General features: G+C 39.2%; 1 protein-coding gene across 8 annotated transcripts in view; it reads left to right on the forward strand.

Moving 5' to 3' along the window:
• Nucleotides 1-18,433, forward strand: part of ENAH (ENAH actin regulator) — a 100,147-nt gene that overhangs the window by 70,983 nt on the left and 10,731 nt on the right. For 3 of the 8 annotated variants that reach the window (XM_054194538.1, XM_054194539.1, XM_054194541.1), the window contains 8 exons: nt 6,218-6,537; nt 7,762-8,562; nt 10,423-10,730; nt 10,999-11,138; nt 11,552-11,606; nt 11,929-11,977; nt 15,213-15,279; nt 17,766-17,828. In XM_054194538.1, the coding sequence (XP_054050513.1) occupies nt 6,218-6,537; nt 7,762-8,562; nt 10,423-10,730; nt 10,999-11,138; nt 11,552-11,606; nt 11,929-11,977; nt 15,213-15,279; nt 17,766-17,828 (1,803 nt within the window). The remainder of the gene's footprint in view (nt 1-6,217; nt 6,538-7,761; nt 8,563-10,422; nt 10,731-10,998; nt 11,139-11,551; nt 11,607-11,928; nt 11,978-15,212; nt 15,280-17,765; nt 17,829-18,433) is intronic. The other 5 variants (XM_054194542.1, XM_054194540.1, XM_054194543.1 and 2 more) reach the window with 5 other exon arrangements.

The raw sequence follows: 18,433 nt of genomic DNA on the forward strand, positions 1-18,433 counted from the left end.
GCTGGGGCTTTCGTCATTTTAGAATAAAACTCCGAATATTACTGTCTTGTTTATCTCTCCGTGGATTGAGGCAGGGTTAGAGGAGCTGGCCCAAGAGCTCAGAGCAGCCCTGAAAGTCTAGGCATACGGAGACTCCAGGACTGGGATACCACAGACTTTTTCTTGTAGAGCTAGTCATTGCAATGCAACTTTTAAAATTTGTAAATATATGTTAATGGTTAAATGTGTTTTAATATTATTTTTTTTTAATTGGTAAATTATGTTTAATGGCCAGATCACCAATACAGTTTGAACAACTCCATTGGTTTGGACTGATGAATCGATGTTTTGGTAATGAATTATGGTCGATATTATACACACTTACTTTTAGAACTTTGACATAGTAGTGTTATTCCTACACTTCTTGTTTACGTTGGGTTAGAAAATTTACATCTCAAAAAAACCTAGTGAAGCACAGAATGAAAGATGCACACTTGTGTGTTGGGTGGTTGAATACTTTCGTATAATCACATTTGGCTTCTTATACAGAATGTCTTAGCAGTAACTTTCAGTATAGATAAAGTGCAGAGTATATTACTGCAATGTTTTAAGCTAGCAATGGTCAACCTTCATGCTGCCTTTTGGGTGTCATCCTTGTGTCTGTCTTCCACTACGCCATGTATGTTTTTTTCAGAATAGGTAACAGCACAAGCAAGAAACTGTTCTTCAAAAAAAGAGAAAAAAAAACCAAACCCAGCAGCAAACTGATGTGGGACACAGACCTGAAAAATCTCCCCTCAAGAGAATCTCTTTTATGATTTTTTTTTTTTTTTTTTAATTTGACATCTCTTTTTTCAGTGGCTCAAGTGATGGGTTTTGGTGTCGTTTTTTCAGTACACTCATCTTATTAGTAATTTCTCCCCCCCATCCTTCTTGTTGTTGTTGTATCTTTAAGCAGACAAAAGGAGGATAGTATTCCTATTGATCTTGCTGAGTGATTTGATGCCCTGCTTTGGCAACAAGTTATTCAGCCAGTAAAGAATGGAATATGTAAGTGGTGTGTTCATAAATGATGACTAACAGCTGTCAAATACTATGTATTATCCGCCTGCAGCTGACCTCTTCACTCAATGCGGCAATTACTTCAGTCAGGTCTGTTCCTCGAGATATTTTGTTTTCTGCAGTCTTTGTCTTGGATCTTTGTTTTCTACAGTGAGTTTTAAGATCAAATACTTCAAACCAGTTTCTTTTCATCTTGGAATGTCTGTCAGCTCAGAGCCTATTGAATTTGGATGTGATACAAAGATACTTCTGTCTGTACTGTTCATGGAAATACCTCTGGTTTTAATGTACCTGGCTTTGTGACAAGAAGCCTTTTGGGTCTGTGGCTGAATTCTGTTATTCAGGTTGATATATGGCCTTCTCGGTGCAGTTTCCTATCATCTTTTTAGGAAAAAAATTAATGGCTTGATCTCACATCCAAGAGCAAAAGCAAGGCAGTGTTCAAATCCTGAAGATTTATGTGGACGTACAGAAAACTTGCACCTGAGGAAACAAGGTGACCTGCCAGAGCAGACAGCTATTTGCTTTCGCAAACAGTTTCAGCAATGGATTTGTTAAGTGTAGATTTTTTTTTTCTCTTGGTGCCCTTATGACACAATGAGAGTTGCTTAATGCTGAGGCATACTTTCTCAGGTGGATGGACAGTCTTTCTGCAAACTGAGACACTTGCAGTAGCGCTTCTGCAGATGACCAAGATAAATGGACTTAAATGTGAAAATTGTTCCAGAAAAAGAGAGGTTCTCTCTGGATATTAAGTCTGTTCTGACAGACAATACTGTTTTACCAGTAAATGTGAAATTTCTTAGTCTATTCAAAGTATTTGTCTTCCCTTTAGCCCATGTGGTAATAGTCATATTTTAAGAAAATCGATTGAACCATCAATTCTTTTGATTGAGTATGTTGAAGTCCTTAGCAAAAGGGACCAGAGGACCAACCAGAGTTGGTCATTCACCTCCAGGAGCAGAGGCTAAAACAACATTTTTTTATTTTTATTTTTTTTTTAAATACAGGTCTAAAGGTATTGAATAATATCGTTTTGGGATAGCTTCCTAGTTGCTGCGTGTAAGGACCTGTTGAATGTACTGATGTTATTTGCTAGTGAAAGGCATGATAGAAAGTGATCTTGGTGTGCCTGAGGTATTGGCTCGTTTCATATAACATCAAGAGCTGAGATAGTAGCGCAAATTCTTAATTGTTATTCCCTTCTATGATCTGATTTGGAACAAACTAGGAAGGTTTTGTGTGTACCTGGGTAAACTAACAGCAATTCTGTTTGGCAGTTGTCATGTAGGAGAAATTCTAAACATCTTCACCATCGTAAAATGTGGGGGTTTTTTTCAGCAGGGATGCAACAGTGTGTACTCAACTCTACTGGTTGCGTTTTTTCTCCTTGTATTATTTCAAGAATGTAGTCATGCTCCTGATTCTTGGCTGCCCAAAGAACTGGAGGATTAACGCTGATAGAGTTCAAAGTCACAAGTTAGTATTGTAAATGTAATTCTTTCTTCATCCTCTGACTATACCTCCTCCTATCTCCTTGACTGGACAGAAGTATAAAGGCAAGAAAAAGCGGAGAAATAACTTTAAAAGCTGTTGCAATATTAAAGCAACAACAAACAAACAACACCCCTCACCCCAAAGCGGTTTTGCGTGAAACTAATTAAAATCCAAAAAGAAAGTTTCATGAGTAGGATATGTGATAAAGCTAGCAGGTTGACTCTCCAAATCTAAACCCATGTGTAACAGTACCTACGCTGTGTATGACTGACGTGCTGTTCAGTTTTATAGCACTGTCTCAACTATTCAGTGTAAATTAGCTCTTAGATTCCAGTAATTCACACCTTTAAAATAATAAGAATCACTGTGCCTTGGCATAATTCACTACAAGATGGTTTTCTGGGGCATTTTTAGTATCTTTTTAGCTTTTTTAAAAGTTGTCCTGATAGCTAGAATATTTTGCTTTCTAAAGCTGAAGGATTTTCATGTGTTGCTTTCACAATGTTCTCGAATGTTCCCATGCTTTAGAACTACCAACGTCTTGACATTTCGGAAATGCTTCAGCTGATGTGTAATGACTCTTTCTAATGTTCTAATACTTTTGCATAATAATAATTTTGATCTCTGACAAAATTTTAAAATAAAATCACATTATCTAATGCTAACTAAACACAACCAGGGGGGTTTAATGCAAACAAATTTATCCTTTTATTTGTTTATTTTTTTAATTAGCAGAATGAGTTCTTAATCTTTTTAAGCTACAACTGTTACGTTTGTTAAGCTGTAGTTCTTAGTTTGAAATTCATCCTGGCTCATTAAGTTGCGTTGAAGCAACTTGATTGCATTACTGGCATACTGATCTTTTGACCTGTGCCATTTTTGGTTTTCCATCTGAAAGGTTTATTAAAATCCTTAAAAGTACTGTAAAACAGTAGTGGGTTGTGGTGGTGTTTGGAGGCTTTTTTTATTGGGTGAGTTGTTTTTTTGTTTTGGTTTATTTGTTTTGGTGGTTTTTCCTTGTTGATGAAGGAATGCTTCAGCGATATATAATGAGAATAATTTAAACCTAGAATCATTCTCCAGGATGGTGTATTTAATCTTGTATATCTCACTGAATGGGAATTTTATATAAGATAGGAAATGTCTGCAAAGTATTTTACTGCCCTCTCTTGGTAGAACATTTCTATTGTAAGGAACAAGTTTGTTGATAGTTTTTATTTGTACGTTTAAAAAAATTCTGGTTTTATTCCTTTATTTCCTGAAGAAATGGAAAATTAAGATTCTTTTACAAAAATAAAATGTTAAATAGTGAATCACTCAATATTTATTTAATAATGAGAACTTTTTCATTTAGGTCCTATGTAGGTGAAAGTGGTTGTCTCACTGCTGTTTATATCTTAGTAGACAGCCAGTACAGTTTGGTAGTGTTGATTGCTGACCGAAATATTTTTTGCTTCGGATAGAGGTTAAAGTGTATAAACTCTTGGGCACCTTTTGTTATGACACGTGGGCATTGTGTCTTTTCTAGGTAGAATATGCTTGTTTCTGGCAAATGGATGAAAAAGAATGAACAAAATAAACAAAAGCTGCTTTGGAGACTTAAATGTTGACTCCCGCTGTGAATAGCCTTTTAGCTACAAACATCTGTGCATCTACCTCTCCTTTACAGAAAAAGAGCCTAAGATGACCACACTGAAGTTAGACATGATGAAAACCCGGCCTTCCTCTAATAATAGATTTTTATCTGAGGGAGAAAGAGCGCATAATAAAACTAGAGCAAGCAAAAATGTAATACCAAAAATATTTTTAATATCCCTTTTGGAGCTTACATTTCTGTGGTTTAGATTGTATTCTGTTGATATTTTGTAGAAATTCCCTGCTGGTTCCAAATATGTATCAGTCGATTACCAGATTTTTTGGTGGACTTCAGAGGCTTAAAATCAAACATTTAACAAGCTGATTTGCAGCTCTGATTTCTTAGTGACTGCTGTCACAACTTTGTTATATGGGAGAGCAGGAGCTGACGGAAGAACTGCTACAGGAGCAGAACTATTTTGCAGCTTCTGATGATGTTGGGTGACAAGTTGAGTAGGGAAAAGTCCTTTTGGTGTACGTAACTGGAACTTAATTGCCTATAGCAATTACAAAAATTCAGTATTTAACAGGGGATTGGGTAGTTTGGGTTTTTTGTTTATTTTTTAAAGGAAAAACATTGTTCTGAAAGAGGATGGACATCAATAGTAGCAGTGTATGAGCTGGGGTTTCCAGTTCTGCCAGTATTTTCTGAGCATGAATAGGAATGAAATAGCTGAAGTTCCCTTAATTTTCAGGCTTCAGTTTTACATGGCTCTAAGCATATAGTGTAGAATTACTAATGACCTTTCCAAATAAGATTGCCTAGTGGCAGTCTATAGAAAACACATATCTAGTAGCTTAAGGTGTCAAAATTTAGGTCCCCTTTTTGCTTTATAGTTAACGGCAGTGTGTGCTTTGTTCAGAAGCTGTCTTCAGTTTGCATCTGAGGCGTGGCAGAAAAGATGGCTGTGTGCTTTATATACAAGTTCTTCTTTTTAAATGTCATAATTTTTTGAAAATAAGAATTCAAATAGAGGATGATAACTAACAAGATTTTTCAGTGGTACTTATTGACGGGAACATACTGGCCACAGCTTTGAGGAGGATGTGCCTAATTTTTCTTTTAGCAGGGAGTTCATTCAAGAGATGAAGAAGCTTTGAAAATCAAAAAGCTATCTTTCAGCTGACTGGAAGCATGTATCTTATTTGAATATAAATTTATATTTTCAAAATAAAAAAAAAAATATTCAAAAGTTTTGGGGAAAGAAGCAATAGGCTTTTCCCATTCTATTTTTGCAGGGTAGTCCTTTGTTTCAACCAGCCTAGTGGGTTTGTCAGCAAATTATGTTGTTTCCTGTACCTGGCTTTTACTTGTTTTCTTCCTCTCCATGTGTTCCCCCTCTCTGCTTTCCTTTGTGAAGACCCCCGTGAGCTGGAGATCCTGCCAGCTCCCTGCAGCGTTTCCCTGGCTGCTGCAGCCTCAGTTTTTTTCTAACGATGTCCAGTTCTCCCTCACTGCCGGGGCGTTCTTGTCTTGATGCCGGTTAAACTGTATGTGCACGTAGTAGTATGCAGGTGACGAGGGACACGTATATATTTTAATGCTTCTGTAAAATTCGGATAAATACTAGCCGACTAGTTTATCTGAAAAACTTAATTTGTTTGGGGGTGAGGGTTTTTTTGCTGAGTATTTGTGTTACTGCTGTTTCACTGTACTTTTATTCACTGCTTCGAGGATAAAATACTGTGCAAAGAACAAATGTAACTTCATATCCCAAACTGGGAAGATTGCATCAGTTAGTAAATTATCAGCAGCCGCTTTCTGTTCTTACCACTTGAAAGCTGTCTCTTGGAATGTTAAATTAGTTAAGAAGAAATTTGATCTATGATTCTTTTTACTGTAAGCATAATGCAACTCTTATTATCCATCTCAGAAAAAGAACACGTAGAGTTAAGAATTTTATGTAGGTACAAACGCTGTGCTTTTGTTCTCACTGGTGCAAAGATTGTGGATAACTTTATCTGTTCTTGTCCTCTAACAGTTGCTTGATATTTTTGGTTTTCGCTTTGCAGCTTAGTCTTTTTCCTTTTTTCACGATTGTAGACAGTTGCAAGAGCAACAGAGGCAGAAGGAGCTGGAACGGGAGAGGCTGGATCGTGAACGAATGGAACGGGAGAGGCTGGAGAGAGAGAGGCTAGAAAGGGAAAGACTTGAAAGAGAGCGCCTAGAACAGGAGCAACTGGAGAGAGAACGGCAAGAAAGGGAACGGCAAGAACGCCTAGAAAGGGAGAGACAAGAGAAGGAGAGGCAGGATCGAGAAAGACTTGAACGACTTGAACGGGAAAGGCAAGAAAGAGAACGGCAAGAACAGTTGGAAAGGGAACAATTGGAATGGGAAAGAGAGAGAAGAATTTCAAATGCTGGTAAGAATTTCAAAACTGAGTGTATTCAAGTACCAGACTGCTCTTTATGTGTTTGGGTGATGGAGTGGGAGAGAAGCAACAAAGGGCAGTGAGTACGCTTGTGCAACAAGAGTCAGTACTTCAGGCTTGTATTTGCTGAAATTGCTTCCTTTTTATGGCAAGAAGTCCAAGATCTTTGACTTCCCTGTCATAATTTTCCATTAACTCTGAAATAATTTTTTGGGTACTATTTGCTCACTCTATTGCTGTACTCTCAGATTACTTGAAGAACTTGAACCATATTGGGCACCTCCAACATTGGTTAAAGTATGATGAGTTAAAATTTCTAAATACCTTATCATTGCTTGATCTGTTAAACAAGATGTATTCTCATGACATAATTTGGGGGGAAAAAAAACCCCAAACCCGAACATATCAGGTTGAGTGCGTTAATGTAGAAGGTATGTACCTACGTAAGGCAAAGTAATAGTGTGAGAAATGCCTTTCAGTATGACGTCTTGCATAATTTATCATTGTAGTGGCATTTCAGTGAAACGTATTATATGTTTTTGTAACTAAGATAATGCACTGCCTGTGGATATCCAGCGATAACTGAAAGCTTTCTCATTTTGGTATTATAATGGAATATTAGTCAAGCACTTGGTTGTTCTTTAGTAACAAACTCAATTTACATAGGTCAGCTCATGGTAAAAGTCAAGGTACGCTATGTAAGAGGTAGTAGTCACTTTAGAGCAGAGGATTTTATTGGTAGTTTTATTCCAAGTACTTTCAAGTTTGCGATGGAGCTTTTTCTGGGGAAGAGAAGATGGTACCTACTTGCTGCCTATGGTATGAGTTTTGTTAGTGGAGTTGTAACACATGTTAAGATCACTACACTTGCTTGCAGTTTGCAACCAAACAAGAAGATAAAAGCTGATAAAAGATTGATAAATCAGCCCTGTATCTAATCCATCTCACAGATGGGATTTGAGAAAACTTACTCTAGAATGTACTTGTAAATTTGGATGTTGGCACAAAAATAGTTGGTAAAATTTAAAAGCAGCTGTTGATAATACGTAAAACTTTCCTAACAGTATTTTCACTTGTGCCTAATCCTCTGGTACTAACTGTAGTCTACATTTATACATTTTGTTTGAATGCTGGTTTTGTTGCTTCATTAGCTCCCTTTTTCTCTTTCTCCTTTTTTTATCCTGCCTTTGCTGCTGCTTTCCATCTTCTGTCCAGCTCCATCTTTCGACAACTCCCCGTATAGCACTCCACTTCCTGAATACTCCAGTTGCCAGCCTCCTTCAGCACCTCCTCCATCATATGCAAAAGCAGTCTCAGCACCAATGTCAGAGGCCGCACCGGAGTACGCTGTAGTGACTTCTGCACCACCGACTTCCACTCCCCCTACACCGCCTCTAAGGCACTCTGCATCACGTTTTGCTACATCTTTAGGCTCAGCTTTCCACCCTGTTCTCCCCCATTATGCTACGGTTCCTCGTCCACTGAACAAAAGTTCTCGGCCCCCTTCTCCTGTCAATGCCCCGGCGACTTTGCCTCCAAATACAAAGCCCGTTGCCTGGTCCGCGCCCAGTTTTGCCCCTCTTCCCCCATCTCCTCCAGTCATGATAAGCAGTCCACCAGGCAAAGCCACCGGTCCGAGACCTGTCCTCCCAGTGTCGGCTTCCAGTCCAGCGACCCAAATGTCCACGTCTCCCACAGCTCCTAACGGGCTTCCTGAAAACCTGGCCTATCCGGTTCCTTCACCTTCTACCTCAGGTCCAACTCCGCCTCCGCCACCTCCTCCCCCCCCACTGCCTTCCTTTCCGCCTCTGTCACTCTCTGGACCTCAAGCTTCTCCTTCTCCCAACTCCCCGAATGCCTCAACTCCCTCATCCAAGCCTAGTGTTCTCCCTTCTCCCTCTGCAGCTACCCCTGCCTCTGTTGAGAACTCTCTAAACTCTGTGCTGGGAGACTCCTCTGCTTCTGAGCCAGTCTTGCAGGCAGCCTCTCAGCCGATTGAACCTACGACCCAGCAGGGTAAGGCTTTCTGTTATTGCTACTAATGCACTAACCAGGAATGCAGTCGAAACCAATTGGTATCAAAGCCCGTAACTGCCCCGAAGAATTAATACGATGCTTCCAAAGTTGCAGTGATCTTAATACCACAATGAAATACCGTTTGGAAAACTGGGGTAAGGGAAACTTCAAAGCTCCGTGGAGAAGAGCCGGTGTTCTGTGGCCTGCCATAAGTAAAATTCTGGTTTCTTGAGCTCTCACTTGTTGAATGCTTGCTTGGTAAATCTTGCACTGTTAGTTTATTTGGAACATGGTGTTAATAGGCAGCATCGTTAGTTTCCTGATGGCAGCCAACATGGAAGAATGGATGTGCGGCTTTGGACATGTGAATGACTTTAAGCAAGGAATAATCTGAATCACTTTGATACTCTGTAGTTTTAAATTTAGAAAGTAGTATGTAGCGCTTACAGCATTTCTTTCTGGACAGTGGTCACATTTTGATATATGGCTGTATGCACGCACACACACACACACATATATATAGCATATATGTATAGCATATATATATAGAGAGAGAGGGAGACAGGTCTTCCTGTGGTACTCTACCAGTGTAACTAAAAAGACTTTAGAGAAAAAGGTTGGTTAAGCAGGTGACAGTCTTAATGGACACTCTACCAATATGATAGAAATGTGTTTTACACGGATGTAAATGTCTTTGTTACCTGAATCCTGCTTTTATATTGATTTAATAGATTTAGGTCTTTGTACGTAAGTCTGCGGTACCTCAGCTAAAGGTGTGGGCAGAGGCGCTCCTGGGGGATGAGCAGACTGTGGCTTCATCACACACAAGCCGTGCAGAGTAGATCCTGTGTGTGTCCTCTTGTCTTAAATGAAGGCGTGAGCTACCCTGGGATGGAGCGGAACTAGGGTGAATGGCCTCACTTGTAGCGTGGAGTAGAAGTGTGCGCTTGGATTGTGAGTGATGCCAAGAGAGTTTAAAAGGCTTTTAAATTTGCAAAGTAGGACATCGGGAAGAGTCGTGGGGGAAATTCCTGCCTGCAGAGGTTGCTTAAGGTGGTTGCGCAGCTTTTTTTAGTAGCTTTTGTGGCAGCTTGGGCAAGGCAGGGGCAGGATGTATAGGGCTGTTTTCTTAGTCACAATTTCTTAAACTGTTCCTATAATAATAATACCACCACAGTAATCATCAGAATATTCTCTCTTCAAAACACATTTTGTATTGCATATCAATGTGAATTTAAAGCATTAAAGGAATCATAGATTAAAAAATAAAGAGCTTGTTCCTACCAACTTAAAATACGTCAGCCTTCTAACTCACTAATTAGTGTTTGTATTAAATTATTAAAGTTGATTCCTGGAATGTTTTTTAGAGGAAAGACTTTTTGTATACAGCTTAGGAATTAGTGTTGGAACTCAAACAGTTCAAGGGTTCAGGTGTTTGGGTGGTGTGTTAAATGCTCATTAGTACAATGAAAAGTCACTCTGTGTTTAGCACAGTTTGGGCAAACAGTGTTGGTCCTGTATGGTCTAGTGCTTGTGTCTTACTTGACTCTTTATAAAAGCTTTGCCTGTTTCCCAGTGTAGGGTTCTGGATTGCAGCACAGAACCTGACTGGAGGGGTTTTGTATGTAAAAGTCTCTGAAGCTGTCTGATCTCTCATAGCATACTATGTAATATTTTTAGTGCATTTAATAAGAATGTTTCTCTCCTGCTGAAACTTGCAGTGTTTTCTTGCCTATAAAAAGGACCCTTACCAGTGTTAATGTCTCATACGCTGAACAAAAGAAGCAATATTTCAGTGGACATAAGATCTTTATTTTCTAAATCCTTAATGTAGTCTGTTTGTTTTCTCTTTGATACTAGGTGTTGTCCAAGGACCACCTGCACCTCCTCCCCCACCCCCTCTGCCCCCTGGCCCAGCTCAGTCTTCAGTAGCAGCCCCACCTCCTCCTGGCCCACCACCACCACCTCCCCTTCCACCTTCAGGGCCTCCTCCACCACCACCACCGCCTCCTCCACTTCCCAGCCAAGTTCCTCCCGTTCCCCTTCCACCTCCTGCTCCCCCCCTCCCTGCCTCTGGATTTTCAGTGGGATTCGTGTCTGAAGAAAATCGCCCTTTAACTGGACTAGCAGCTGCACTTGCTGGAGCCAAACTTAGGAAAGTCTCACGGGTAAATACAACTTTTGTTTCTTGTTCCGATTCCTGGCTCTAAATCCTGTCTTCCTGAACTGCCTGTAATTTTTGTTCAAGATTAATAGCGGTATCAAGACTTTTGGGGTAGGCTTAATTCGTCATTAAAAAAAGCATTACAGAAATGTACTACCAGCCTGTCACATTCTTTATACAGTTATTTCTTACTCGTCTGGGAACTTTGCTTCTTCCATTAAGTCGGCTATAATTTTATTTGCACATCTGCTGTTATTTTGTGTGTCACAAAGGGTGAAGACTCCTCCAGTTCAAGTGGAGGAGGAGGAGGCAGCTCTGCTTCATCTAAAACAGACAGTGGCCGTGGAAATGGACCACTTCCCTTGGGAGGCAGTGGGTTGATGGAAGAAATGAGTGCCCTGCTGGCCAGGAGGTAAGGACCTGTTCCTGTGCTCCAGCTGCTTGGTTATCCTAGAGGTAGGATTTTGGGTGCCTGTTTGCAGCTGGCTAAGGATCAAAGAAACTTCGGCATGATCATGGGGTTGCTTTGTGAAGTTGATAACATTTAGTGAATAGCCGTTTTTACTTGAGTGTAATCGAGTACTTTTCTTCTGTGTAAGTCTTTGTGCAGCAGTAGGGGAGGAGATACAGACTTCAAGAGGAGAAAGAGTTGCACAGTTGCTTTGGCAGGAAGGCTTTGTCCTTGAAAGTATTTTGAAAGTACTTTTTTAAACACTGATTTTGAATTATCTAGCTATCAAGCTGTGTATGTCTTTAAGTTATACTAAACAACATTCTCCCATCTAAAGCCATGATGATCTTGGTAACTTTTGTCTCTGCTTATAGGAGAAGAATTGCTGAAAAGGGATCAACAGAACCAGAGCAGAAAGAAGACAAAACTGTGAGTGGAGAAATTTTATCTACTTCACGTTATTCAGTACTAGATTATGATGAAGAGTCTAATGGTGTATTTGAGAGATATATTTTTTTTTATACTTTACCATATATATATATATACACACATAACCACTATTTTGTGAAGTGCCTAGTGCTTGCACGTTTTCTACATACAATTGAGCAGAACAATTTAAATCTATATAAAAAGTGGAATAAATATTTGAACAGTTGAGATTAATCTGTTAGATTCACAAGAGTAAAAGGTGGTTTTCTCTTTTCCTCTCCCCTCCCCCTGCCCTTCTCCCTCTCTCCTCTCTTTTATTCAGGAAGAATCAGAGTCTTCAACTTCTAAGGTTTCTTCAACAAGCACACCTGGTAAGTAGCACAGGTTTGTGAACTCTGTGACTCTGTAATGCTAAAACCTGATGATGAATCTCAGTCAGCTGCGCTGAATTTTGGAGCCTGTCTCTTCTCCCATGATTACAGTCTGGCATTTTGCTGTAGAAGTGGTCCTGTTTCAGAAGTGTTTCAGAAGATAACAGAAAGAACATCCACTAGAACACTGCGCTTGGCATAGGCGTCTCCTTTGTCAAACCTATGGGGCCTGTGCACAGAAAGCAGTTGGTATTGAATGGGAAAGCAGTTGTCTTTCAGTCCTCGCAGGACATGAGTTGGGACAGCAGTTTGTTTCCTTCAAGGCAGGCATATAACAGCATCAGAGTCGGACAGAAACAGTTGCTGCTTCCAGGTACTTTAGTAAAGATTCCCTCACATGCAAGCGTCCTGTCTACATCAATGTAAGTGCATGGAGTAGAAATTCTTTAAGTGTGATTCCTCTGCTGAGGTATGCTGGTGGCAGAGCTAGGAACTGTGTAGCTAACACTTCTGCTGCAGTTGTTGTCCCAAATCACAGTCAGTAAGTACTGCTGCAGTCAGTAAGTAAAGCTTACGTATCACCAACTCTGTAGTTGGCCAAGATGTATTGTCAGCATGCATATGTATTCATGCCGTAAATGCTTGTGTTACAAGGACTCAAGTGACACTCAATACTTTCTTTTCCTGTCCTTTAGTACTACCTCTTGTACCCTTAGCTTCACTGGCCACCTCCCCCTACGTGCATAAAGAAGTGGGAGGATGTGCCATATAACCTGCGGGTTTATCATCCCAAAAGATGCTGGAAGCAGAAGGCAAATGACAGGGTAGCAAATATACCAGTCTTCAGTATGTTTTAGCTTTCTCTGTTGATTGATTGTCCATGTGTATGCTTCTTCACTAGACAATTCAGCACCTTGATGGTCTGTGGGCCTTAATATTGAAAACTGCTGTAGGGTGAACAAAATCCAGGTGGCCACTGGCTGTGGGATAAAAAGGATAGCTAGGAGCTAAGCGTGTCTTGATGGAAATAACTAGAAAACTGTTAGTACTGAGATACAGCCCATAATCTGAAGAAATTGGACTGCAAGGCAATAAATGCCTTAATACAAATCAAGTTTTTCATTCTTTTTTTTCCCTTAGCTTAGGAGTTTGCTTCATTGTTAAACACAAAGATAATATTAGCCTTGAGGAAATGACAGCTTTGGGAAGACTTCTAATAATATAGGCCCAAAAGAGGGACATGAAGAACATTGGAAGTGGTTCCATAATTGGTTGTCGTGATAAGAAGCCTCATCAAAATTTTTTAAAATGTCAAATGCATCCAGAGGTTTGACTGTTTCCTTGCAGTGGAGAGATTTCACTTCATTTCTTGATGTACAGTGCTCTGGTAATGTTGTGCCTTGTCATTGGAACATGTCTTTAAAATGTTTAAAAGGAATGCTTGGCATACTGAGCAGAGGCCAGGTCAAAAATTTGTGTAATTATGTCTAATTACCACTAATAATATAACTGAAATTGTTATACACTGACTTTGCTAGCATTTACCTCTCTCTTTGGTGTTGCACGTACCCTTCCTACATGCCATCGTGGTGAACTATCAGAGTTCCCCATTCTTTGTTGGGAGGAGTACGATGTTGAAAGGGGAGGCATTTCTTCTGTCCTGAGCTTGGGTCTCCTTGCATTTATTTTGAAACATTTAAACTCTGTTAAGGGGCTGTACTCTCTTCCTCTCTCTCCTGTTGCTTGCAGGGAGAGTTAGGCCATGATTACTTAGACATATTAGTCCTTCTCTGTATACAGTAAATTTCTTTAAGGAGAAGAAACATGCAGTGAAATAAAGCTAAGTAAAACCTAAGTTAAAACATGTTAGGTAATACTAGAAACAAAACAAGCTCAAAACGATGGGATAGGCAACAGATGTAAAACAAATAAATAAACCTAAAATCGGTGGGGGGATGGTGGACTGATAAGATCAGTGGTACATTAAAGTCCTGACTAAGTAATGATAGCAAGTAAGTAATAATGATTCACACTATAGAAAGACTCTTCTAACTTGTGCAGATTGCAAATAATGAAAACCTGATCATAAGGAATGAAGCATTTGTGGTGATTGGTATGTCCCAAGGAAGAGCTTAGGTGAGACCACTCAAGGAAGAAAAATAAACTCATTCACCAAACAAGAACACCAAATAAACAGTCCTTAACTGAACTGTTTGCCCTGTTTCAGCTGTGATTTCTCTCTGTCCGCTGTTGACAAACAAAGCTGCACAATAAAGCTAGCTTTCACATCTGAATTTAGATCACTGTAATTAACTCAGGATAGCGAGTCAAAGTTTATTGGAGAGGATTCTAAGCAGAACTGAAAGTAGGCTCCAGAATGGAAAGTGAAGCATAAGCATGTATAAAGATAGGTTGGACTTTTAAAACTTGATTCCGAATTAGACTCGTGTCTATATGGGACATGAAGAAGACCCAGAAGTCCTCTTCTGCAGTGTATAATAGAGTGCTTGCCCATAGAGTGTAAGCTGCCCAGACAGGAGAAGAGATGCACAGTAAAACTTTGTCTAGTATCGCAGGTGGTAAGTAAACAAACTACAATCTCTTCTGGATCCGAGGGTGATGTACCTTTAGTTTTGAGTCTGTGTTATTTTGAAAAGGGGAAATGATATATTGCAACTTTAGAAGTATCTTTTCAGGGGCAAGACTTCTGTGGAAAATAAACACCTTATAGCTGAAAGGTATTCCAGTTGTGTGAGGTTGTATTATCCCTGCTGTCGCTCCATTGAAATTGACATGGAATTAATTGTATGTAATTCATTAACAGCTCAAGAAAACTCCTTTAGCTTAAAAGCATCTTCCCCCAGTATTTGAAGCTGACTGTTTGGTTGCAGTTCCAGAATTTCATGTTTCACAGATGAAACAATAAAGTCATAAAATATAGGCAGACTTCTCCCAGTTGGATTAAGAATCAAATGGCATTTATGACATCTAGAACAAAAGTGAGACTTCAAGGTGCTATCACAACATAAATGGCAGTATAACTAAAAATGAGTACATCAGGAGGTAGCTTAATATGAAAGAATTAATCAATGTAGTAAAAAAACCAAAAACCAAATCAAAAAAAACCACACACAAACCTAAAGAAGGCTGGCTTAAGTTGCCAGGTACTTGAAGTTTCCTCACGTAAATTACACAACAAATAGACGGGTTTTAATCTTCTCATTATGTTTTCCAGAACTAACAAGAAAGCCTTGGGAAAGAACAAATACAGTGAATGGAAGCAAGTCACCTGTTATTTCCAGGTACTCCCTTTTGTACCAGCCATCTGTTCGTTACGTTTGCTGTTGTTTGTTGCTCATGCTGCTAAAAATACTGGACTAAAATAGCAAAAATCATCTTAATAATATTAAAAGCAAAATGTATGGATTTAAAATTACTGCTGTGAAACTGCTTTTGGCAGTTTTAATTAAGACAGAAGAGTTGCTTTTGCAGGATGCTAGTAAGAGAAGTTTTTGACAGTAAAGTCAAAAGTAAAACCCAAAAAGATTCCTTAACAATTGCTGGTGTATATCTTCAATTATTAAGGTATATGTTTGCTTACAGCAATGTTTAATTCTCCCTATTTCTTTAAATTTTAAAGTCTGAAATTTCCTGCATGGGAAAGCCAAATTCAGTGCTGTGATTCATATATGCAGTAGTAAATCTAATGAATAGGTTTTCTCCTTTCTGTTTCTGTGCTAGTCGTGGAATGGTTATCTAGATATTTAAGCCATCTTGGTAAGATTTGCTTCAGTGACAATTTTCAGTAGCGGTGTCATACCGATCCAAGGAAGTCCACCCTAAAGAAGTGTAGAAATACATACATCCTTAAGTGCGTTAACCAGTGTTTGGTAACATGTCATCTGGAACTTGGGTAGGCAGTGGGCATTTCCATAGGCATTTTTGGTAATACAAAAGAGTGAAATGGCTGCTTTACCAATTCTTTTTTATTTTTTTGAGGTATATTTAATTGCTGCTTTCATTAAGCAGAAGGCTTGTGGTTCATTTCAGAATTCCTGTATATTCTGTGTACAGAGGTTAAAGGATTCTGACCTGTGATAATCTGACAAAGTTACCTGAATTTCTTGAGAGAAGACAAAAGAACATGTTAAACCTGAGAAAGCTGTGTTCTAAATGACTTGAATTCTCCTTGAAATTCTGGCCTGTTGGAAACAGCTGTGCAAGATTTGGTGAACAGAGAAGAAAAACCAATCATTCTCTAAGTGGCATTACTTGTGCTCGAGGTTGCCATTGAGTTCTTCAGTTTTAAAAAGCGGCACTAAACGCTCTCAGCCTATATCAGTATCCTTGTCTGTCTTTCAGAAATAAGCAAGTCCAGGAGCTTAAAATGTCTGCAGCCATGATTCTGGTTGCTTGGTTTGGTTTTTGTCAGAAAGTAGGTGACATTGGTGGTGATGTCCTCTCTGCTATACTGTCAGTGTAACAAAATACTGTTTTACCTTAGCCTTGACTTCCCCCTACCTTCTTCTCCCTCACCCCCGGAAGGTCTTACCTGCTCTAACCGAGGTCTCTTGTTTTCAAGCAGACAAAGGTATCAATACATGTCACAGAACTTGTCACAGAAATAGCTTTTATAAGAAATCCTAAAGAGCATTTTCATATGAAGACAGTTGCTGACCTGGGCCTTTGGATATAAATACCCTGTGGATAAGCAATTGAAGAAAGGAAAGTGAAGGGATTAATAAACAGGGCAACTTTCCTTATCAGACTCCTTTGGGGAGTCTGGGATGTCTTTAAGTCTTCATTCTGCGTGTCCCTACAGCTGTAGCTTCTTGTAAACTGTTTTATGTCTCATTGATCTTGTTCCAACCGGTGAAATTCAGGTGTCACTGAGGGCTGTTTAAAAATGTTTTCTGACCTAGAGGAGTACAGAGATTTTGAGACTTCTCTTGAGATGTATTAAGAAAATCTCTCCATCACACTTTTGTCTTCAGTCATCCAATGGAAAACGTTGACAGAACTCAGCTTGATGAGAGCCTTACTGGGTGTATACTCTAAAAGTACTTACAAAATAAGAATTCCATGTTTATTGGATGTCAGTATTATTTTCCAGTGCTGTCATAACCTGCTGGAAGGTTCAATAGCATATATTTTAAGACTGCTAGTACAGTTTTCTGGTCAATGTTGACACTTTACCTTGCCAGGATGAGGAATGTTTCATGGACTGAGGAAGAAAAGGTATTAGGAGAAATCTCTTGAATATCCTTGCACTTTCCTTAATTCTCTACAGTCGTCAAGCCTGCCTCAGCAAGCAGCTCGTTAAAGTAACTTCCTTTGAGTGAGTGAGTCAAAGGGGGCTGCTATTTGAAACACTAACACTGTGGTTGCCACAAGGGGATATCTTTCACCTGGTAAGCCTCAAGAACCTGCTTCTGACCTCTGCAAAGAGGATATGAGTCATCTATGGGGATTAAACAAAGCATGCCTATGAAATTGGCAAGTAAGAAACATTTTCTCTTCAGAGCTTCCAAACCGGTAGACAATGGAGTTGTTATTCAGAATGAACGTTCTAAGTATTCTAAAATAACTAGTGTCCTGTTTAAAATCAGGCCTTTTTTTGTAGCAGACTTTGAAAAGACTTAAGCTGCGTGCTTTTAGTATTTCCTGAAACATTCAAATAGAACTCATGGAATATAACTAGTTAAACTCCATGGTATTTAAGGTACTAAAACTGAACATAATTAATACCTATTATAGCTTGTTAAGGTAGTGTTTCTCCCCTTCGTAGACGGGAATCTCCGTGGAAAAATCTGCTTGCTTCTGAAAACAGGTTCTATGATTCATTAAACAGGTATCATCCTGTTGGGATTTGAGACTTTGTAATAACCATTTTGACCAGTTCAGGGTTGGACTTTTCCTGCATGGATTGGTAATCACCACAGGCATGACCAGGTTCCTCTTCACATTTTGTTCAGTTGAGCCCATTTTTAGACTGGTTAAAAGCAGATGGTGCCAAAGGCAAATTGAGATGGCTTGAGAACCAGCTATGAATTCATATTAAATACTGGTTTTCTGGCAGACACCACCTGCAAAAGTTCAAATTCCTGTTGGATGTGCCAAGATTTTGTGAACCTTTTGCAGAGTTTTGAGAATCAGGTTTCCAAAAATGTAAGTTTAAGTGCACAGGAATAGCAATTAATTTTCCAGGTGAGTTTTCACATCAATTTTTCACAAATTAAGTAAAGATAAGCAATAGATTTTGCTGAACTTAAGCATTGGAAAGGGATAAAAAAAAAAAAAGGACTTGTTAAACATAAATTTATGTTTCTGTTGGGAACATATTCACAAATTAAATTAGCATCATGTACATTTTAAGCTGTAGATCTCAGTTTCACTCTCTGTAACAGTAGTCATAAAATACTGACATCGAAAGCTTTCAGGTTTTAAGAGCTTTCC

This window comes from Rissa tridactyla, chromosome 3, assembly GCF_028500815.1.
Source record: "Rissa tridactyla isolate bRisTri1 chromosome 3, bRisTri1.patW.cur.20221130, whole genome shotgun sequence".
Classification (NCBI taxonomy): Eukaryota; Metazoa; Chordata; class Aves; order Charadriiformes; family Laridae; genus Rissa; species Rissa tridactyla.